The sequence below is a fragment of the Carassius auratus genome, chromosome 38, assembly GCF_003368295.1.
Source record: "Carassius auratus strain Wakin chromosome 38, ASM336829v1, whole genome shotgun sequence".
Classification (NCBI taxonomy): Eukaryota; Metazoa; Chordata; class Actinopteri; order Cypriniformes; family Cyprinidae; genus Carassius; species Carassius auratus.
The window spans coordinates 11601928-11625786 of NC_039280.1; the positions used below are offsets into that span (position 1 = coordinate 11601928).

Here is a 23859-nt window from a genome sequence, read left to right on the forward strand (position 1 = left end):
ATAAATGCAGCTTAGAAAGTTACTGCAGAACATTGTTTTATTCATACCTGCGGATGCTTGGCCTGTCGTTCTGGAGCAAACCTCATAAGTGCCATCAGGGACAACACCTAGAAAGCCACATCGAGTATTTGAAGAATCATGGAAGCATTATGGGGCCAAATACAGACACTTGAAGTTTTACTCACAGGCATTCATGACCAGGTCTCCTCTGATCTCAGGTTTCCAGTCATCCCAAGTGGTCTCAAACCCCTCAGCAAATCGAATGCAAAAGTTCTTGAAATGGCCTTTGCTGACCAGAGATTCGGAGGAGCAGGCTGTGATTAGCGTACTCTCGATGGTTAACACTAGCGCTGAGCCAGCATCAAAATCAATACTGTGATTGGCCTATGTACAGCAGAAAAGGGCCAAACGTTTAATATCAGTCATTCCAACCAGAAATAAAAAAGATTTCAAGTGTATAAAAGGTGAAATACAAGTCTACAGTATTTTATACGGTTAAAGTCCTGTTCACACCAAACTAACAAGTCTAAACATAAAAACAACGATAAATAGATCATCTATCAGTGAGGATCCACCTGTGTGGTGCTGGTGATCGGCAGGCAGATGCCCAGGTCATTGACAGTGAGCTGCAGGAAGAGAGTGCTGAAGGCCTGGACGCTGGTCTGCTGTATGGCTGGCAGTTTGTCCACCACCTCTTTGGTGGCCATATGAATGTCTGAGTTGAGAGCCAAGCGCTGTTCCTTCCAGTTATCATAGGCAGCCTTATAGTTCAGCCAGAACAAAACAGCTACAATAGACATAAAATGACACAATTACAAAAGATAAATAAAAAAATCCACCAACAGATGAACACGATTGAACAAAAGGCTACGTGCGGACTGACCTCTGTCAAATGCTACTGGCTGAGCAAAAACAATAGGACGGTTGAGTGTGATTAAGACAGCCTCTTTATCAGAGCTACCACTGATCTCCTCCTGAAGAGCATTGCGCAAACCGATTCGAGTGCGGAAATACGCCACCTGGTGGAAATCTGACCCCGCCTCCTCATACACCTGCAAGAGACAGTGTCACGACAACAGTGATTAACTGATAGTGTGCATCACCTTATCAAAATCACATGCAAGAACAGGAACGTTTATTGAGAGCAATGAATAACAGGGTTGCTCTTTATGTTTCGGTGACTAGCTACCTGATGTTTGACTATTTGTCCCAAAGCCAAATTGAGATCCACTTGACATTTGCCAAAGAGCTTCAGGTAGTTACTTCCTGTGGGAGTAGTCTTGCACTGAACCCGATTGGACAGTTCAAGCTCAATCCAGCCCGTCTCAAAGCGCACTGCCCTCATTGAAGGAGTGGTGGCTGTCATTTGAATCCCCTACAACAGAAAAAAAATACTGAAGAAGTCTAAAAAGTCTGTGAGATTCACTTAAAATTATTTATTAGTACAAACCTTAAAAGTCAGGTTAATAGAATAAAGCAAAATTTTAGGTTTGTCGCCATCTGTTGACACATCGTGTTCATTCCACAGTGGGATTGGCTGTTCGCCTCCTACAGAAATAAACACATTTCACACAGCTGGTGTGAAATCAAGCCAAGTCAAGTAAAAGAACAGGTCAACAATAGGACAAGAAGAGCTAAATAAACTCATCACCCCATATAAACCAAAAAGATGTTTATTAGATCCCACTAAATTACTGAATGAATACCTGTAGCAGAAGAACCGCTTCTCAATATTATTAACTTGCCATTATCTTTAGGTCACATCCCAAAATCATTCAATCTGGCGGTTATTAAGCCTCTTATTAAGAAACCACAACTAGATTCTAGTGAACTGGTAAATTATAGGCCCGTTTCAAATCTTCCATTTGTGTCTAAATTTTAAAAAAAAGTTCTACTTCCTGTAAAAAAAAAAAATTATCTTAAAGAATTTCAGTCAGGTTTCAGGTCCCATCATAGCACAGAAACTGCACTTGTTAAAATTACAAATGACTTGCTAGTTTAACTTGATCTTAGTGCTGCGTTCGACACCATAGATCATGACACTCATAGATCGATTACAAAACTATACAGGTATTCAAGGACAGGCTTTCAAGATGGTTTAGATCCTACTTGTCCGATCGTACTTTGTTTATTTAAATGGGGAGTCATCTCATTTATCACCAGTAAAATATGGAGTGCCACAAGGATCTGTCCTAGATCCTATGATATTTTCAATGTACATGTTGCCCCCTGGTAATATTATTAGAAAATACGTGATTAGTTTCCACTGTTATGCTGATAATACTCAACTATATATCTCAACGAGACCAGATGAAACTTCAAAATTATCTAAGCTAACACTGTTAAAAATGTAAAAGACTGAATGACCAATAATTTAAATCAAAACTCCTATTAAATTTGGATAAGACAGAGATATTAATTATTGGACCAAAAAACAGTACACAGAATCTCTTAGAGTACAATTTGCAACTAGACGCATGTACTTTTATATTAGACAGCAACTTGTCTTTTGAAAACCATGTCCCATATTACAAAAACAGCATTCTTTCATCTTAAAAACATTGCCAAGCTACGAAACGTGTTACCTGTTAATGATGCAAAAAAGCTGGTTCATGCATTCATGACCTCTAGACTGGACTATTTTAATGCACTGCTAGGTGCTTGCCCTAAATCCTCAATAAACAAGCTACAGGTAGTCCAAAATGCAGCGGCTAGAGTCGTTACCAGGTTAAGAAAATATGATCAAATTACCCCAATTCTACAGTCTCTGCACCTACTAATTATTAATTCCATATCAGTTACAAATTATTATTACTTACTTACTTATATACCTATAAGGCCCTTAATGGTTTAGCTCCTGTGTACCTAACTAGTCTTCTACCACACTTCAAATCCATCCCGCTCCCTAAGGTCACAAACGCTGGACTTTTGGTAGTTCCTAGGATAGCAAAGTCCACTAAAGGAGTTACAGCTTTTTCACATTTGGCTCCCAAACTCTGGAATAGCCTTCCTGATAATGTTCGGGGTTCAGACACACTCTTGGTTTAAATCTAGATTAACTTCCAACTTCAATTTATTTGTATATATTAAAAACACATATCTTTCGCCAAGCATTCAAATAATGGATCTCATAATTTTGGACTGCAGTTATATCTGATCAAATGCTCATTATTATTTTTTAGCTTGGGTTAAGCTAATAAATTTTACTTGGTTGGAACAGCAGCTACGTTAATTATGTCTATTTGTTTTGCCACTAGGATTTACATAAGCTCCTGTCTGGATCCAGAACACCTGGGAAGAGATAATGTCACCCCCTCAGAAGACCTCAGATGATGCTAACCCTAAAACAACATACAGAACTACCACATTTTGCTATAAGTGTGATTGCATGATATAATAATTGCTGTTAACAGTGTTCAAGTCTTTAATTGATTTTTTCTGTAAATTTCTCCCATATGCACATAAACTGACATTCACCACTGATAAGCTACTACTAAAAAAGGGAAGTTGTGGCCTAATGTTTAGAGAGCAAGGCACTGAACCCCCAACTGCTCCCCGGGTGACGCAGCATAAATGGCTGCCCACTGCTCCGGGTGGGTGTTCACAGTGTGTGTGTGTTCACTACTGTGTGTGTGCACTTTGGATGGGTGCAGAGCACGAATTCTGAGTATGGGTCACCATGCTTGGCCGTATGTCACGTCACTTCACTTTTTAAATATTGTAGAAACTTAATTTCCTGTAAAGTTGCTTTAAAAAAATAAAACTAAACAAAAAAAAAGTGTTTTTTCATCAAACATACCTGACACCTTCTGGATGACCTCATTGACCTCCTTCATGAATACCTTCTGAAGGAAGACTAGATGGTTGAGCAAATCTGTAGTCAAGTTGTGTTCGAAAGATCCAATCTAAAAATGGAGAAACCAATATATTGTATTTCAAACAAATCCATCCATCTGCTGAAACATCTTGATAATCTAATAATCAAGCAACCTATTTAGTACAACATGTCATTGCTTCATCACCTCAGCTACACAGCGCAGGTAGTTTCCCTGAAGATAATTGCTGTATCCTGGGGCCCAGGCAGTGTCGCTGTGCCCCTCGTGCTCCTGTATGATGTACTGTCCTGACATGGTGACGGGAGGCAGCGTCAGGCTGGCAGTGGGGGGCATGGCCGACACATCCACAGGGGAAACCTTCGACTGGAAACACAGCTTATGATTGGGTAGTTCAAAAGTGAATCGTGTCTGAGCACCTGTGAGGGAGACACCAAAACGTTAATACTTTGGTATTGTTGCATCTGTATTTCCCATGGGGCTGTGAAACAAATGAACAATTGTGGATACCTGTCATGCCATGGCTCTTCATGCGACCCATCTTGTATTCTGCTTTGAGAGAGGGCAATAGGGCTGCACCAATAGTGATCCCATCCAGCATAGCACTGAATTTCAACACGATTGGCTTCTTTTCCAGTCCTTCAGGCAGCTGAGGAAACTCAATGGCCTCCACCGGAGTTTGATTGACACTCACTTCAGAAGGCTGGGGAGTAGGCGTGTCTTCGCGGTTGGGCGGGGGGCTGATATAAACAGATTTAAATTCAATATGGGCAACAACAAAAAAAAAAATCATTAAATCTTACGAAAATAAAGTACAGAGGTTTGCCTCACATGTTCGATGGCTGACGGATGAGGTCTGAAATCTGTTTTGAAAGCTGGTGGGAGCTACGGACCATCATGCTGTGCAATGTTGCAGGGTGTTGCGGGATGTTGATGAAGATTGCACCCACTTTAAATATGGCAGCGTTATTGGTCTTCAGCCCACGCTGTGCGCTATATAAAGCCTGGGACTTTGCGATGTTACACTTCACCACCGTCCTGATAGATAAAAATACACACAAACAAAAGGAACTTGCTCATTTTGAAATCCCAGGGTGGATGTAATATCAAGCAGTAACATAAAACAATGTCTCCGAAATATGTGCAGACAGATACTGGCAAACTGTACAAATGAAATGTTCATGTGACTGGAAACGAGGCTTTGTGGATGTGTAGAGAGAGATCTAGATGGATTCATAGAAAAGATGAAAGGGAGAGTTTCAGGAGCTAATGGCATGATCATAGACTGTCAATCAGATTCACACTACACAAAAAATTGGCAAACACTTCCCAAAATGTAAGGATCAATTTAGATTGATTGATGGATATGCAATTTCCAAGAGCCAGGGTGCACCAGAAAACTAGATTGTGTCTATGTACCAAGCTGCTGCAATGAGCATCTTTCAGGAGGAACTAACCATTAGATTTGACAACTTTTTCCAGGATGGAAGCAGATCAAGTATTTAAAAGATATTCAGAGTTTTGTATGAGGCACATAGTAGCACATAAACTCAATAACCACTAGCAGAACTTTATAATCTACTTTCTGTTCTGAGTTATGAGTCTGTGAAATACTCCCGTACTTATTACTTTTGAAAGAACAGGGGAAAAAATTGTCTTGACATATTTTCTGCTGTTTCTGTAAAACTGCTCTCAAAGACTACTTTTCCATTAAACAAAAGATTTTTTCATTTGTGCCAAATTTTATCATTGATTTCAGATCAATCATCACTTTAACAGTGTATAAAAAGCAAATCCAAAATTAGTAAAAATGGCCTCTTGTGGTCTAAAGTTTGGGGGGGGTGGGCTATGCACGTCATTGTGAAAATGACAATGAAACTCTTTTAATGAATTATACTGTTGATAAAAATATGACAGGGAATAATAACACTGGTAGTTATTAACAATCCATCATCCATATTTTCGAAAAGTAGACATGACAGTGAGTGGACCTTGGTAAGAATAACCTATAAAAAGGACTTGACACCGATAGTCAAAAGCTTGTTTCAATTAGACCAGGAAATGAAAAAGTATACCAGTGACAATGCATTAATTAAGTAAATATGACTGTAAATTAAGTCTCATGAGGATGTTACAATTTCACTGACCAATGTTGAAGACAATGCTGTGAAACATTTATATGAGAACGGTATATATGGCATATATTTGAAATATGGAAGGGATCGTGATATACAAATCTTAAGGGGATGTTATGAATGGTCATGGAGGACTGGGCAAGGATACGGAGGAAACTTAGACATACAGGAACTCCTGCTTGGTTGTGCTGGTAGGTGAGGTTGGAAAATCCTCTAGTCTGCCAGTGAGAGAGGCAGAAAAAAACAACAAAAAGATGACAGATAGAGAGAAGAGAGGAGAGTAGAGAGCAGGAAGGTAGAAGAGGGGAAAGTTATCTACAGAGAAAACATTTCAAAACTGTCAGATACCCTGTGATAAATCTGTACTCTTAAAAATACATTTGTGGAAAGAGAGAAAACAGATCCAAGAATAACTTTAAAACAACTTTAAAATATGATAATCAGAGAGAGTATGCTAGGAATAAAGTGCATTACAAGGGCTGCTTGAACAAGATTCTACATTTTCTAAGGCTGGGTTATTTCGGGTTGTTTCCAGGGTGGTGTTATGCAGTTTCTAAACCGTGTTTGTGTTAGGGTGTCCATACGTTTCCTCTTTATGGGACACGTCCTGACCAGGATTTCTGTATTTAGCTTTGTCTTCCTGTTCTCATACCTGATAAAAGTACTGATTGAAAAGTAGTTTGACCGCATTGTATTGTATTTAAAGGTACAGGTTGTAGGACCTGCCACGAGAGGGCGCACTACAAAAACAATAACAATCGCGTGGTTTGATTACGCTAAGGAGGAGCGTGGAATGATGGGATTTGTTGTCTTCTACCCAACCGTTGACGGCCATCAATCAGACAAAAAGATAAATCATGGATTTAACGCAAGTTCAACGATTTGCGCAAGTAGATTACATACAAAGTCAATGCAAAGACGTGTGGCATGTATGCCCCATAATACTAATCTTGTTGATCGTTATCGTGATCATAATAGCTTACGTTTTCTGTAAGGATACGAATCAAAACAACTCACCTATCGAGTAAAACACAAGCAGATCGGCATCTCTTTCTAAATGAAGTTTGTCATGAAGCTACTGCCACATTTGTCCATGACACTCGTGTCATGTGGTTTCTACATCAGTAAAGGCGGTAACAAAGGGTAACTAACATCATTGACAGGCACTGTTGGGAACGTTACTTTAAAAAAGTAATTAGTTATAGTTAGTAACTGAATTACTCTATAATAAAAGTAACTCGTCACCAGGGAAAGTAACTATTTGCATTACTGTAAAAAAACAACAACAACAATGTTACTATATGTATAAGAATTTTTTTTTTTTTTTTTTTGCAGTTTTCACAAGTCAGTTGAAATAAGTAGAACAGACAGGTGTTCATACATAACGTTTCGATATTTATTGCACGTCAACAGACAGAAAGAGTTTTATCCTGCACTTTAAGTATTATCTTTGTAAGTAAAGTGTTTTTGGTCACTAGCTTTGGATGCGTGTGTCAAACATTACATATACACATTACATGCACGTTCTTGGCTTTGACCACAATGAATTTGAAGTAGCGCTTATATCTCCACCTTGAAATGCCAACTGTTCATCGGATTGCTCCTGACTCGCCATTTCTGCTACTGCTGGGAATCTCTAGGTGTTTCTCAATGTCAAGGAAGGATCCTCGGAAGCCAGTATTTCGAGGATGCTACGTCATCGACATCCGTCGAAGGACTGTTCCAATGTCGAGGATCCTCGGAATTTCAACCAAGGACTGAGTCCTTCGTTCGAAGAATATCCCATACACAGGAAAGTATGCATAGGTGTATCCTTCGCACTCTCAAATCACCCACAATCCTATGCGCGCAGCTTTGCTATCTAACGTTAGTTCAAAAATTAAAAAATGTTGAACGTTAACGTAATCGGAGCGTTAACGGTTTTTATTTACGTTACCAAACATTTGTTATAACTGTAGTAAATATAAGTAAAGTTTGACGTTTAAATGCCAGTATAAATTACTACCGTATTGACATTGTAAATTATACAAATACAAATGGTTAACTGAACCGGACCTGTCATTTAACAATTGGTTGCGTCAACGGCATTTCTTTTATAAATAACTAGTTAAGTTGTCCAAGTAGCGTTATTCAAACCGACCTTTTCACTGACGTAATGACACAATTACGTGCACTTGCTAGCCTGTTCCATTTACGTGTTCTCCGTATGCTAAAGAGGAGTCTCACCTAGCCTCTGAAGGAAGTGACTTACAAGGATCAGTCCTACCAAGGAAGCATCCTTGACATTGAGAAACGCCTTTTGTGTAGCTGTTGCGTGTGTGTGTGTCTGTGTGGCGCCGCTGGCGCGTCTGCCGGCATGTGTGTAAAAACACTGGCTCTGATTGGCTACCATGAAACACATGACTCTGCCTTAGCCAATCATAATCGCTCATCTCGTGTTTAACCCACCTCCACTCGCTGTGTGTCAGCCAGGGGTGCGTTCGGATTACATAGTTTATTAAATCAATGCATAGTAACGCACTGCATTTAACTTTCAGTAATGGTACCGGCATTGTAACGACAGGAAAAGTAATTAGTTAGATTACCCTGTTACTGAAAAAATAACGTCGTTACCTAACGCCGTTCTTTTAAACGCCGTTATTCCAAACACTGTTGAGAGGCGACTGCACTGCCCCGTGTCACTGTTTAAAATGGGAATTTTATCATGATTTACAAGAAGTTGAAAACATTAGAGATATTGTTAGTAATCAGCTGGACAAAATGTATAACACTAGCTTAGTGGTTTTTGCATATTTCACTGCAAATATCTTACAAATTGTACCTTTAATACAAAGCATTGTATATAATCGACCAATCGGGGCATGTGAGAAGGTGAGGTCTACAGAGAAAGGTCAAAGCGATGCAAATACATATACACATTTGTCCTTTCGACTTAAAGTGCACTACACAGACTTTTATATGACATAAAAGTACTGCGAGAGCGATTCGAAAGCACAAGGAGCCGCATGTTCTCTATAGCTCTCACAGATGTCATACAACAATCTGTCTGCACAGTGCAAACAGCCAAGTCCTGGATATTTTAAGCAATATAGAAATCCTGGCCAGGACATGTTCCATAAAAATGTCATGTAAGACCACACTAATTTGTGTAGTTTTTAGCTTGCTACCATACAGTTTCTAAAAACAGTAAAGTATCTGTGACATGCAGGTCATTAAATACATTAAATATCTGGCAAGTATGAATTAATTTGCTCAAGTGGAAGTACAGACATTTATAATGTTTCCAAAGATTTCTAGTTCAAATTAATGCATGAGTAATATGAATGTGGCAGTGATAATAAGAAATGCTTGTTAAATCACCAAATCAGCATAATAGAATAATTTCTGAAGGAATAACACAATAATCATGTGGATTAACAAGAATAAATTACATTTTATAATATATTAACATTTTATATTATTTTGAATTGTACTAATATTTCATAGTTGCAGCATCGGTGGGCATAAGAGATCTTACTGACTGCGTGTGGGTGAAGTTTTTGCATTGTGGTTCATATTATTGTTTACTCTCTTAAACTGATATGTCAGACTGATCAAATAAACAGAGCAAAATATTAAAGCACCACAGAGATAAAGTATCTACATGCTTCAGGAAGCCAATCTACCAAAGGTTTACAGTGTTTTGCATGTGATACTGAGATTGGGCATATTTAAAAAAAAAGAGAAATTATACACTTCAAAGTAAACAGATTTATATGAAAGGGGATGCTAGGATGCACTCAGTGGGTCTTAGGCCTAGTGTTAAATGAATTACTGACTGTATGTCTGGTGTGATTCCTTCCAGAAGCACAATGTTCACACATCCGATATGGGCCGAGGCACAGGTCTCAGTCATCTTCTGATGGAGAATATCTGCATCAAAAGAACAGAAATTATAGGATTAAGTGTTTGTAAGTATACAGGATGTTACATTTATTTAAAAATGTTGTTTGATTTACCCTTCATTTTCTCCTTTAGAGTAAAACTCCCATGTATTTTCTTAAGCTCCGCCTCCATGGTCAGTCCTCCAATGTCTGCTTCCAGATGTGTGCGGTTCACCATGCCAACGCCGAACACGATCAGTGTCACATGCTGGGGCTCAGAGCTTACCAAGCTCCGCCTTCGACCCATTCGACTGGGCGGCGTCTCGCCTTCAGTTTCATACACCACATGACATGGAGGATCTGCAGGGCTCCGTCCACCCTCTGAAGAGCAATTGAACAGGCAAATTAGATCAAAAGATGTGATTATTAGACTATTTTTGTACCATCCAAAAGCAAAAACTAAGATTTTTTTGGAATTTGACATTTTCATGCCAACTGAGAGTTTCCTTTCTCCAAGTATCATTATCACAACACAATAAAACAGAATTGAATTACCATAATGTGCAATACAATCATTTTGAACAGTAAAGTATTAATATTATACAGTGGCATGCGGAAGTTTAGGAACCCTTTGCAGAATCTGTGAAAATGTGAATAATTTTCAAACAATAAGAGAGATCATGCTAAATGCATGTTTTTTTTTATTTATTTAGTACTGTCCTGAGTAAGATATTTTACATAAAAGATGTTTGCAAATAGTCCACAAGACAAAAAAAAAAATTGCTGAAATTATTAAAATAATCCCATTCAAAAGTTTGGGAACCCTTAGTTCGTAATACTGTGTGATATTACCTGGATGACCCACGACTGTCTTTCTGTTTTGTGATGGTTGTGCATGAGTCCTTTGTTTGTTCTGAACAGTTAAACTGAGAACTGTTCTTCAGAAAAATCTTTAAGGTCCTACAGATTCTTCAGTTTTCCAGCATCATTGCATATTTGAACCCTTTCCAGCAGTGACTATGATTTTGAGATCCATTTTGAGGGACTCAAACACAACTATTTAAAAAGGTTCAAACATTCACTGATGCTCCAGAAGGAAACACAATGCATTAAGAGCTGGGGGATGAAAACTTTTGGAATTTGAAGATCAAGGTAAATTGTACTTAATTTGTGTTCCGGGAAACATACAAGTATCTTCTGTTGCTTACGAAGGGCAGAACTAAATGGAAAAAATATATATTTCAACAAAAATCGTTTGTTGAATCGGGTTCAAAAGTTTTCACCCCCCAACTCTTAATGTATCTAATGTATGCTTCTGGAGCATCAATGAACGTTTGAACCTTTTTTAATAGTTGTGTTTGAGTGCCTAAACTGTCCTCAGTGTGAAAAGATGTGTCGCAAAATCATTCAGTCACTGCTGGAAAGGGTTCAAATATGCAAAGATGAAACAATCAAAGGGACTCATAAACAACAATAAAAAAAATGTAATCCAGGTAACCACACACAGTATTAAGAGCCAAGGGTTCCCAAACTTTTGAATGGGGTTATTTTAATAATTTTTTTTAATTTTTGTGTTGTGGACTAAATGTAAACATCTTTTATGTACAAAATCTTACTCAATGCATGTTCTTTATTTTGTACTGTTAAGGTTTCCCAAACTTTCACATGCCACTGTACATCATGGTGCAATAACCTGTTGTATTGACTTTGTTGTGGGGATATACGTTTATTAACAATATTTTAAAATTTTATCAATAACAAATACGGTGTACAACAAGAATGATGCTCATTACCATATTACAGTACTGAAAATCTATAAAAATATTTTTTATTAAAATCCTATTTTCCTATAATATTTGTATCATATTTTCAAATGATTTTACATAAAGTGAATCAAGAGCCTACCTGAGAGGACATTATCTTGGTTCTTCTCCAGGATGCCTGTGGGGTCTGATATGAGCGAGTAGAAATTAAGAAGTTTGTACATGTTCTGCCAGCACTCGGCCGACGGCTCGCTCTGTTCTGACACTGTGATGGAGTCTGAGTCATCCATCTGAATGGTCATGTGGTCCGCCACATCACGCGAACCCTTCCGAGATACTTTTGATGTCCTTCGCTCCGAACGCCCCAGTGTCCCCCTTCCACGAGGCTCTCGATTCCTGGTCAGCGTGTCTAGGCCTGGCCCGACCACAGTCCGCTTGCCCTTCTGAGTGCCCAGTCGAGCAGCTCCATTCAGGCTCCCACGAGAACTACGGCTGAAATCAGAAGAGCGAAAGTCCCGATACGGCCGCGCCTTGGTGGGCGTTGGGGAAGAGGAGCCGGCAGTGTAGCGGTTGAGCTTGATGTCAGTCTGTGTGGCTTTGATGTCATCGATCATTGTGCTGAACTGGTGAATGAGGCGGACCAGGGCCATATCCACGTGCTGGCGAATCGCTTGGCAAGCAAGAGTAAAATGGCAGTGCACACTGGCCTGGGGTCTCCGGCTCAGCTCGTGGAAGGACAGCGCGCTGGCAGAGGGAGGGGTTGACATGCACTTCTCCAGTACAACTGCATTCAAACTGAACGTCTCAATCATCAGGGCAGGCTTGAAATCGAGTGGGGGAGGGTTTATCACTCCCTGCCTGAACACAAGAACACACATTGACTGCTTGAGAATTCAAAAAAAAAATCATTAGGCCAAGTTCAGGGTGGAACAGGTTTTAGTCTGCACTGTGTGTTAATTCCTATTATATATATATATATATATATATATATATATATATATAAATCTTTTAATTAATTATATAAAAACACTCCTGAGCTCAGAAGTTACCAGTCTGAATGAATCTGATGAATCATTCACTGAATGAACTTGCTGAATCGGTCAAACGGCTAATGAATCAACACCTGAATCACTTGCTGAATTGCTAGTTATTACTATCAGTCAGGTTCAACTTGAAATGAAGAAATAACTTTTAATTATCTTTTAATTAAAGAAAATAATTTAATTATTGGGCACTTCAGAGTACCCATACCCACAAAAAGAAACTTGAAACAGGTAAAACAATAAAAATAAACCAATAAATAAATGAAAAGTATGCTATTTAGAATATATCTAGACAGATGAACAAAAGCTGGCAAATCTGTGTTACCTCTGTGCTCGTTTGTTCTTCCTGTCTTTGCTGGTATCAGAGTCGACAATGTCAGCTCTCAAACACTCGAGAGTGCCGCTGAAGGACAGGTGCTCCCCAAAATACATCTTGTAACTAAGTGGAGGAGCATCCTGGGGCTGGATACCAATGTGACTCAACAAAGGCTTAAAAACAACCTGTACAGACAATCCCATGACACACACAAACAAAAAGAGAGGAGGCAATAACATAAGCATGGTCATAAATAAATGATTACAAAATATTAAGTATTTCTGGCACATGCACCTGTGCGTCGGCTAGCTGCACAGCTGCAGGGCAGAGATTTGTCTCATCTTGATCAAGCAGGTCATCTTCACTTGTGCTGTGCTGGGAGTGTGTGTGCTGAGAGTGTGTGTCCAGTGTGTTCTGATCACTGGACAGTACAGTGTTAAAATCAGATGCAGAAGGAATGGTGGGGAGGACTCCTGCACACAAAGAGTTAATAAAGATTTTCAGTGCAAATGACACTAATCACTGTTCACAGACAGATACAGCTGCATGTTTACACACAGTCAACAGACTACTCCTATTTATCGGTCATCACACTAATCACTCACCTCCGGTCTGCAGGCTGTTGTGCTGAGAGCGGTTGAGAGGAGAGTCCTGGCCGTGGCCGCCTGTGCGGTTGCCAACAGCATTTGACATCCAGTTGTAGAAGCTGACGGAAAACGGCTCCGGTAGAAGAGGATGTTCTGTTAACACGTCTGCACCAACATTATTGCCTACCAAAAACAACAAACATTTAACATTATCTAGATTTTTATGTTGTGCTTTCTGCACAGAATTCACTATCATTCTCTGTTCTGAAGGGATGTTAGCACATTGCTTAAGTTTTTGACATTCTGTCAGTAGATATTGTTCTGGCCTCGCCTACAGTGTAAGTCTTTGTCATTTTTTTTAGGGATGCACTATAAATATTGGTGTTATACCGGTTATTCGGTGATAGTGCTATTATTGTCAATTAAAACAATGTACCAAAAACAGATTTTGTTGAAAGAAGCAAAGACGAAATAAAACCTACATATTAGATATAAACTAAGAAATAAACACTTAAAAGTAAAAAAAAAAAAAAAGGAAATGCAAAGGAACTGAAAATATAACAATGAACACTCATTTAAATTATTGATACATCAAATAATAAAATATACAAAAATTCTATAAATATCCAGTGCATTGTGACTGGCCGAATGTCTCAAGCAATTGACGGGAATGTTACGTCCCTGTGTGTCCCGGAGCACTGAAACAAAAACATTAAAAACCATTATAAACTACACATTTGTTGCATCCAGTGGGGACATAATTATGGATTATAATGACAATATACTGTCTTTTTACACATTGCGTTGCATCGCACCGCGTAAACATAAAACCATGTCAGCATTTGTGATCGGAGAAATGACCAACAACAAGCACTACTCTACACTGCTCAAAATTTGCGCTTGAATAGTCACTGGCAAATCCTTTAAAAGGGGGGTGAAATGCTATTTCATGCATACTGAGTTTTTTACACTGTTAAAGAGTTGGATTCCCATGCTAAACATGGACAAAGTTTCAAAAATTAAGTTGTACGTTTGAATGAGTATTTTTGTTCCAAAAATTGGAACAATTGTTTTACAAACAAGGCCCAGTTTGACGCCGGATTTGCATATCGTTTATTTCTAAAGGATAATGCAGTCCCAACAAAAAAGGGTCACGATCGTGTGTTGGAACCGCAGGCGGTGAGTAAAACTGCTTCAGATATCTCTGTGTTGTTAACTTAGCTATCGGCGTGTAAGCACATCAAGTAAACAACATGCGATGTTGTCATCAAACTTCACTTTCCGAACGTACACCTTAAAAAAAAAAAAAAAAAAAAAAAAAAAAAAAGACGACATAAAGTGGAACTTTAACTCTTGTTCAATTTCAGCCTCGGGATCTGATTCTGGATCATAAATAAACGGCTGAATCTGACTGTTAGCCATGGTTTGTTTTGGATGGTGGTTTTTCCCTCACGGTAATGTCACAGCTTCCACACGCTCTCAACGCAAAAGCTTAATCGCGCTCGTGATTCTTTAGCTCCGCCCACACGTCACGCCCCCAGCCGCTTGTGTTTTTCCGGGAAAAAACGGTACAGACTATCTTTCTCTTATGAATATAATAAAACTAAAGACTTTTTGGAGTTATGAAGGATGCAGTACTACTCTATAGATACTCAAGATTAACAGGATATTGAGTGAAAACGAGCATTTCACCCCCCCTTTAAATATGTAAACCTAGCCTACAAGAAAATGCATTTGTCTTTTATTAGATTGCAAAAGCAATAAACTCTGAATGAAGAAAATCATACCTGTACGTGTCAGAGAGCTGCTCTTGGCTGTGGTTTGTTCATTTGCTCGATGGGGCGTGGTTTCAAGGAGGTTGTGCAGACTGTGGATGCTTCCTGTTAAGTAACTGAGCAACGACTCTTTCCGAGGGCTGTGATTGGTCTGCAGCCCTGTCCGACTGACATGAGCAGGAGAATCAGCTGCTGTATCTCCACTCGTGTAGCTCAGGGACTGGTAGGGGTGGGAACCCTTAAAAAAAAAAAAAAAAACATTCAGCTTCCTGATTTTCTATACACTATCATTGCTAACAAATCAGACCCACACAAACCTTGATCCTAAGGGCAGACTCGCTGTGTGTGTGAGATTTGGACAGTTTTCTCATGATCTCGACTCCAGTCACGGGGGCAGAGTTACCGGTGGGAGCTGGACGACTACATACTCCTTCTAACAACATTGTATGTTCACTTACAATACCTAAAAAGGCGTATGAATGACACAAAACAGATAAACATCCCAAAATCACATTATATATGCTCTGTGTTAAATTAAAGGTATGCAAGACAACTACCTGCATCAAACTCAAACTCAGCTCCATCAGCACTTGTGTCACTCTGCAAGGCTGTGCCACAGTCTGGCCCTTGTGTCTGATCAGGATCAATGGGGTCCTGCTCTTTGGGCTTAGGAAGCTGATTGGGTCGTGGCAAACCAACCGCCTTAAAGCCCTGTGTGACAACGATGAACTTCATCCACTGACGAGCAAGCGCCACCAAACCCTTCCTCAGGGTGACCAGAGCAGGCAGTTCATCATTCTGAAAATTAAAGGTGAATAAGTAGTACAAGATTAGTAAGGACAATTAATGACAGATTGTTAAAAATAATATTTGCAAAATAAATGTTTATTCTGCGGAAACTGCAGTTACTACATGCATTTATTGTAATACACTGTTCATTTTATCTTGTCCAAGAAGAGTCAAGGGTGCCATTGCTAGTACAATTCAGAGGAACATGCAGGACTCCAGAGAAAGGTAATTTTAAAAAGTAGTAAAAAAAAATAAAAAAATTAAGAAATAAAATTAGACACCAAATTATTTTTTAAGGTGCCACAGAATAAACATGTTTTATTTTGTTTACATTTCAGTCATACATTTAGGTCTCATCTTTTCTTGTCTTTGTCAGTATGTTAATTCATCTTGTGGTTGTACTGGGAACTAAGGTTCACTTAAAGTGGGAAGTAAACTTTATACAGTCAATTTATTGCTCAGAAAGTGTGCCTATATCATAACTATATACTAAGAATGTATCCTATAATGGTTGTCATACACTAAAAAAAATTATATAAAAAAAAAACAAAAAAAAAAACGTTTGACTGGTAAAGAATTATATTCTGCTCACCAAGCCTGCATTTATTTGATCCAAAATACAGCAAAGCAGTAATATTGTAAAATATGTTTTACTATTTATTCAGCATCATTACCCCGGCCTTCAGTGTCACATTATCCTTCAGAAATAATTCTAGTATGTTGATTTGATGCTGAAGAAACATTTATTATTATTATAATCATCATCATCATCATCATCAATATTTTAAAAAGATCAGCATTTATCTGAAATAAAAAGCTTTTGTAACATTATACACAATACCATTCAAAAACCTTGAGTCAGTATAATTAATTAATTTATTTTGTGGGGGGGGGGTGATCAAAGACAATTAGGATTTCTAATTCAGATAAATGCTGTTCTTCAGAACCTTCTATTCATCAAAGAAACCTGAAACAAATTCTAATCAACTGTTTTTCACATACTACTACTACTACTGCTACTACTACTACTGCTACTGAATGTTTTTTGAGCAGCAAATCAGAATATTAGAATGATTTCTGAAGGATCGTAAGACTGGAGTAATGGCGTTTAAAATTCAGCAGGAATAAATTACATTTTAAAATATAGGCTTTTCAAATAGAAAACAGTTCTTTTAAATAGTAAAAATATTTCTAAATTGTTGTTTTTGCTGTACTTTAGACTTCTTCAAAAAAAAAACATCAAAAATCTTACTGTTTAAAAACTTCTGACTGGTAGTGTACATCTTTCACACGTCCAATCTGTTTTTCTTCAAAAGTAACATGCAATTTTAAAAGAGGTGTTTAATTTTATCTCAAGCTCCTTGCATTATCTTATGTAGACAACAGTTTAGGTAAACTATGAATATGCAATATAACACATAAATTTAGCAAAATGCTCCTGTTTATAGTTATTTTTTCTAGCTGACTGATCAGCTTGTGGACACTGAATGGTTCTCCTTAGGTAATGTCTTGTTACGTGGCACTGTTTACAAGCATGTGCACGTGCTGATTAAACTGAGGTGCTAAAGTCGCTCATGTCACATTAAAGTTCGCTCATGTAAAATTAAAGAGTTCCAAAACTCTTTATTTATTAATTTTTTCAAAATTCTGTATGAAATCAGCAGATTTTTAAAGCTAATACTTTTTTTATTAAAATGTAACAGAGCACGAATCATATTGCGATTATTGGACGGCAAGCACATTACAAATAAAATCAAGTTCCCTCATCAAAAGAACACAGCATATAGACTGAAGAAACCGTATTAGTATTGATTATAAATTAGAATTGTTAACGCTGTTGCTAATATCCACACAGCTGACACCTTTACCTGTTGTAGTTTGTTCATGTTTTGCAATAAATAGACACTGCTTTTTTGCACTTTTATTCACATGTCTCCATCATTTTCGATCTCTCTCATGCTGCCAGAACCAAAGCTGCTTTGGTGAAGTTGTGTCATCAACGCTGGTGTTCAGCAGAGATGAGGACCACTTTTTTTCCACTAAAACTTTGATGAACATCATCTCAGTTTATTACATCAACATAAAAGATGTGATCGCAAAAAAAAGCAGGAAAAAAGCCATTACATGCAAATTTTTAAATCATAACATAGACGTATATAGTCTCCAGTGGCAATCTCAGTAAAAAGGTAATTCGCGAATTAATATTTTTAGTTGCAAATGTGACCGTTTTATTCGCAGTCTGGAGCCCTGACATGGTGAAGGAATTTTAGACTTTATGGTGGCCAACGAAGAATTCAACAATGCAGTACTATGAGAGAATCTAATACATGTGCAACCATGTGTCCTGCAAGTACACAGACTTACCATGGTGGCCTCTTCAATGGTTCTGTAATCAGCCTGCTGCAGGTAACGATGTAGAATATTACACAGCAAACAGGACGGGTTCTCGTGAAGATATCGGGCTCGCTTTGTAACGCGGTTATACTTGCTGCGAAAAGGAATGTGAATACTCTTTTTCTGTTGGGTTAAAGCATACATACACATAATATTAGGCCAGTTAAATTAGGTCCACATTTATGCTGAATTACACTGCAAGTCCAGGGATGTATTAACAAGTCTGACCTCCAGGGCCTCAGTCATTATGCAGCCCATGACCGCACACACACGCAATGTGGCCTCCATGTCTAGTTTCTGCAGGGAGGACTTCAGCTGGTCAATGGGAACCAACCATGCACCGACCGCAGGGGTCGCAGTACTCAACAGATTCAGCTGCCTGCAGACACATTTGACAATACAGACCTCATTAGACATATAAACAGTGATCCATGATTCTCTTTGAACCAAATCAAAAACTTTGCAGCTAAATGCTATACTGAAAACAACTATATAGAAACTATATATACACACACACACACACACACACACACACACATTAAAAGTAAAGTAAAAAAAGTAAAAGTAAAAAATTAGAGCTTACAGCTTATGAAAGTCAAAAATCCAGTATCTCAAAATGTTAGAATATTAACATTTCCGCTTCATTAAATGACCATGCCTAATGACCATGCCTACACTATAAATTCCAGGTATTTCTTGTCCTTTGAAACCACAATAATGGGCAAGACTGCTGACTTGGCAATGGTCGATAAGTCAATAATTGACACCCTCCACAAAGAAGTTAAGTCACAGAAGGCCATTACTGAAAGGGGTGGCTGTTAACAGAGTGCTTTATCAAAGCATATTAAATGCAAAGTTTACTGGAAGGAAAAAATTGGGTAGAAAAGGGTGCACAAGTAAAAGGGATGATAGCAAGCTTGAGAAAACTAAAAAACAAGATGAAAATGATTATGAAGTTGGTTTGCATTTCTGTGTATACCTTGACATGGCTGGAGCGTGAGAACGGATGTTGGTTGGTGCAGCAAAGCTGAACCAGATCTCCTTTATCGTCAGCTTCATACTGCTGGAGTCAGGAGGAGGAGGCAAGAGGGGCAGGTCCTTTTTCAGATCATCTGACTCCACTCCCTCATCCTGCACAGAAAAACATGAGTGAAAAATAATACGAGAAACAAAGACCAAATCAAAACTTATAAGATCTCAAATGGCCATTAATTATACATGAACAACTACAACAACATATGAGAACCTGTTCGTCAGAGTCTGAATTGTTGTTGGGTTCAGAAGCAGGGCTCTGCGCATCATTGGGTAGGTTATCGTCAGATACATCAGTGCTGTAGCCACTTCCTGTCTGAGAACCACTAGAATCATTTGATTTTGAGACTCCATCCCTGACACCGCTGTCAGCCCCGCCCATCACCCCAAAAGTACTGTATAGAACGGCTCCTGACTGCCTCCCACCTGAGGAAGAGTCCGACATGAATTTCACACTACTGAAATACAAATGTTTAATGCTATCTGAAATTCAACACGTGTAGAATACCTTTGACAGTGAGGTTCTCAATCCCACATTCAAACATGATCCAACCCCATTTCTCAGGACTGGCGCCAGAGCGAGCGTGGTCAGGGGTGCGTTCTGGGACATGTTCAGTGGAGATAGAGGGCTGGGTCTCATCCACTAAAACAAAGTCATCAGCTTCCTCCAAACTGAAGAGAACCTTAGACTTCTCAAAAGGAATGGCAGTGATGGCACAAGCTCCAAGGTCTGTTACAAACAAATATAAAACAAAAATAATTACGATTCCAAACAGCACTCCAGAAAAAAATTCAATACAACACAATAAAAAATAAAACCAATGAATATTATGTTCAATTAAATATCAACTGAACTTAACCAAATAAAACTGTAATTTCACGTGGCATGAGATTTCATTATTCCAATCCCAGTTTTCTCCAGAGGCGCATAATAAATAAACATACGGATATAAATTTGAGTGTATGTGTGTACCTGATGAGTCCAGGCCACGAAGTTGGCTGTGTATGCGGTGTATGTTGAGTCTGGCTGCGATCTCCTTGCCCTTCTCAATCCCAGCATTAGAGCGGAGAGAACCGCTTGACTGAGGTGCCATCTTAGATGCAGATGAAAACTTCTCCATCATAACAGAGGGCTTTTCTGTCTCCTCCACTATGCCCCTACAAATCACACATTAACAGCCAGAGCACCCACAAAAAATAAATAAGTCAAACTTATATAAAAAAAATATATATAATGTATTATATTATATCATATTGCCATTTGGAATTACCTATTCATGCGCAACTGAGTAGCAATCCGGTCAAAACACAAGGCCACTAGAGAGACATGTGTGACACTCTTATTGGATGGTGAACCTTCTTCTACAGATGCCTGAAGTACACAAAGGTTCACCTGCAGACACATGCACATACAATTACTTCCACCATATTTACATGACAAGTATTCTTTCTTTCATACGCACACACAAAAAGGTACCTTTGGGACAGTCACATTAGCTTGCAAACCCTTTATCTTCACATTGTCAGGTTTGATTGACAGATCAGTTTGTCCATGCGGCGTGCTCAGAGACCCAGGGGTGGTTCCCTCTGTTTTAGATATTTTGTGCTCTGGCTTTGCTGTGCTCTGGAAAACACAACATTCATCATGATCACATTAAGGTCTAAGTGTGCTGTCACGTCTCTGTTTGTTGTATCGATTACTTACAGACTCAGAGACAGTGGATTTGCTGATCTGATACACTTCATTAAGCACTTTTCCATGCAGATCATCCAGGATTGATGCAGGGTGGCGAATACTGGCAAAGTGAGCCATCGACTCAATGTACCTGGAACAAAAGACAAACAGAATTTCACAAACACTGTGGCAGTTATGAAAGACCACATTAAATCTCTTGATGAGAAGATTTTTCTTTCTGTTTCCTATGTTAGAAGACATACTGAAAGGCTTGTTTGTTCCTTTTCTGATCGAATGCCTAATTTAGTGCATTTTTAGTAGTTTTGCACCAGCAAATAAATGATCTGAAAGCTAACAGACTAAAACTCTACATTTTAGTGTCATGGCACCACAAGGTTGGTGATGTGACAGTTGCTGTGATGTCTGACCTGTCTAGAGCTTCAGCTACTAAAGGAGTCAGAACCACATTGACTGCCCCTTTGACCTCTACAATGGCTGTGGTTCTCGTCTGGGCAAGAGGCTGATCAGCAGTCCAGTCCTCTGTCACTGTGTCCTCATCCGTGTTGTCCACTGCCTGCTTGTTAAGTGGTGTGTAAGGTGTGCTGGAGATACACAAATACACATCACAAAGCATGCTTGAAATTGTTTCATGATACTGAAACAATCACTGTTGATTTATGATTTATCATTTTACCTGTTTATATTACTCATGAGCCGAACTCCTCTGTCCAATAGTGAGGTGGCAGACAAACCACCCTTCACCATCTGTAAAAGAGCACAAATACTATTAGCATCAAAAAATAATGAACAAACAAGCAACATTCTTAGACTAACAACATGTCCAGGTCATATTTTACCCAGAATATGGGTAAACAGAGAAAAATCTCAGTAGGCTAAAGTAATGTAAAAATTACATTTTATCCTCAAACTGTGCATTTTATATGTCCATACATCAAAAAATTAACATTGTTATATTAATATTATTTGTCATTATTAATAAAAAAAAGTTACAATTATATATTTATATTAATTTAAGGAGAGAAAATATAAATATAAAAAATATGTTTAATATATAGTTCATTCATTTTCATTTACATTCACAAATTACTATTAATTTGGGAAGGGTTCCTTAATAGTCCTTAAAGGGCTGAAAAAAATTATATTTATATTTAGAATAATATTTACTCCATATTTATAAATAGGCTTAATTTTATTGATACAAATCATAATTATTTTTTCCTTGATATTGTTGCTGAAATATGACCTGGAAATTTCTTTATAAGATTCATCTAGATCGGATTCACAACTGCATAAATAATATATAACAATTAAGAAAAATGAATAAATTGAAATATAAACCTTAAAAGACGGTATGGACAAGTGGTCAAAGGAGGCGGAGCTCTCCTCACTTGTAGGTGTGTCAAGGTCAAGCGGACGATGCAGCGATGACTTAGATGTTCTCTTATTGGTTGGTTGCTTAACAGCCCAGTTTGAAACATGATAATGTGCAAGGTAGTTTTGGTATAAAGCCATTAAATGTGGCTGTGTTGTCAGGAGGCCAGGCTCTACCTTTTCGGTTTCAATAGAGCCCTCTTCCTCCAATCCGAGTGCAGAGACAAATGAGGCTTGAGAAGTGTGGCTAGGCAGCAGAGGTGGACGGGTCTCAGCAATTGACAGAGGACCTTCCACACTGTGGTATATAGATGTACGACTGTGTTCTGTGTGAGGTTGACCCTGTTGTCTCCGTCTGCGTTTCCTCCCTGGATAGGTACCTGGACCTTCATCGCTACTGATTGGCTCAAACTCCTCGTTAGCGCTAAAATAGGCTTCACTGTCAGCCACAGACATGGAGGAGTCGGCTGAGCGGTACTGATGGAATGTGCTAGAATCCGCTGATGGAGTGAAAGGAAATGAACCGTAGCTTCTTCTCTGCCTTGGCGAGTCCAGAACATTCTCATCGCTACGGGAAACCTCGCTGCTAAACTGCACACTAGTAGGAGGAGTGGCTTTCTCTATGAAGACGGCAGCTGATAGGCTCTTGGTGCTGCCAAGGCGAGCTGATTGGACAGATGACTGGCGCTTGAGAGGAGAGCGGAGTGGAGAGCGCAAGGGTGGACCCTCAGGAATTGGACCGTCAGTGGTTACGTTCATTAACCTGTAAAACATACACAGTAAAATACACATTCAAACACTAGAGTAAAAGAAAGTGTAGAGTGGGATCAAGAACCTGCTTTTATTCAGAACGGGTTTTATAAAAAAAAAAAAACCTACTAGGACAGCTTTGGTGAGCATTAGAAACTTATATATAAAAAATGTTTAACAATAGTGTATTTAATGATTGATTGTTCAAATGACAGGTTGGCATAGGGGTGCTCCGATCACGATCAGCCGATCGTTAATGCGCATCTCCTCAGTAAATCTAATCTAATCAGCGGTTAATTCCATCAGGTGCGTGATTTCACATAGAGCAGCTGTAACTACACAGAGCCGTTGTTAACTGAGAAGATGCGCCAATAAACGCTGAAAATGAACGTGGATTTGCGCATCTTCTCAGTTAACAACGGTTCTGTGTAGTAACAGCTGCTCTATGTGAAATCACGCACCTGATGGAATTAACCGCTGATTAGAGAACCGGCTTTACTGACGAGATGCGC

At 38.8% G+C, this 23859-nt stretch overlaps 1 protein-coding gene across 1 annotated transcript in view; it reads right to left on the minus strand.

Moving 5' to 3' along the window:
• Positions 1 to 23859, minus strand: part of LOC113057067 (uncharacterized protein KIAA1109-like) — a 63475-nt gene that overhangs the window by 19825 nt on the left and 19791 nt on the right. Inside the window, exons 28-59 of the mRNA XM_026224119.1 lie at positions 22565 to 23360; positions 21900 to 21970; positions 21634 to 21807; positions 21236 to 21356; positions 21008 to 21154; positions 20802 to 20923; positions 20504 to 20688; positions 20039 to 20260; positions 19745 to 19956; positions 19478 to 19629; positions 18727 to 18877; positions 18469 to 18621; positions 15873 to 16113; positions 15633 to 15778; positions 15328 to 15553; positions 13559 to 13723; positions 13248 to 13426; positions 12963 to 13138; positions 11737 to 12452; positions 9967 to 10212; positions 9787 to 9880; positions 6136 to 6186; positions 4665 to 4871; positions 4344 to 4573; positions 4023 to 4252; positions 3800 to 3905; positions 1451 to 1548; positions 1190 to 1375; positions 884 to 1052; positions 576 to 787; positions 186 to 384; positions 48 to 107 (exon numbers count right to left, since the gene is read on the minus strand). Coding sequence (XP_026079904.1) covers positions 48 to 107; positions 186 to 384; positions 576 to 787; positions 884 to 1052; positions 1190 to 1375; positions 1451 to 1548; positions 3800 to 3905; positions 4023 to 4252; positions 4344 to 4573; positions 4665 to 4871; positions 6136 to 6186; positions 9787 to 9880; positions 9967 to 10212; positions 11737 to 12452; positions 12963 to 13138; positions 13248 to 13426; positions 13559 to 13723; positions 15328 to 15553; positions 15633 to 15778; positions 15873 to 16113; positions 18469 to 18621; positions 18727 to 18877; positions 19478 to 19629; positions 19745 to 19956; positions 20039 to 20260; positions 20504 to 20688; positions 20802 to 20923; positions 21008 to 21154; positions 21236 to 21356; positions 21634 to 21807; positions 21900 to 21970; positions 22565 to 23360 — 6443 coding nt within the window. The remainder of the gene's footprint in view (positions 1 to 47; positions 108 to 185; positions 385 to 575; positions 788 to 883; positions 1053 to 1189; positions 1376 to 1450; positions 1549 to 3799; positions 3906 to 4022; positions 4253 to 4343; positions 4574 to 4664; positions 4872 to 6135; positions 6187 to 9786; positions 9881 to 9966; positions 10213 to 11736; positions 12453 to 12962; positions 13139 to 13247; positions 13427 to 13558; positions 13724 to 15327; positions 15554 to 15632; positions 15779 to 15872; positions 16114 to 18468; positions 18622 to 18726; positions 18878 to 19477; positions 19630 to 19744; positions 19957 to 20038; positions 20261 to 20503; positions 20689 to 20801; positions 20924 to 21007; positions 21155 to 21235; positions 21357 to 21633; positions 21808 to 21899; positions 21971 to 22564; positions 23361 to 23859) is intronic.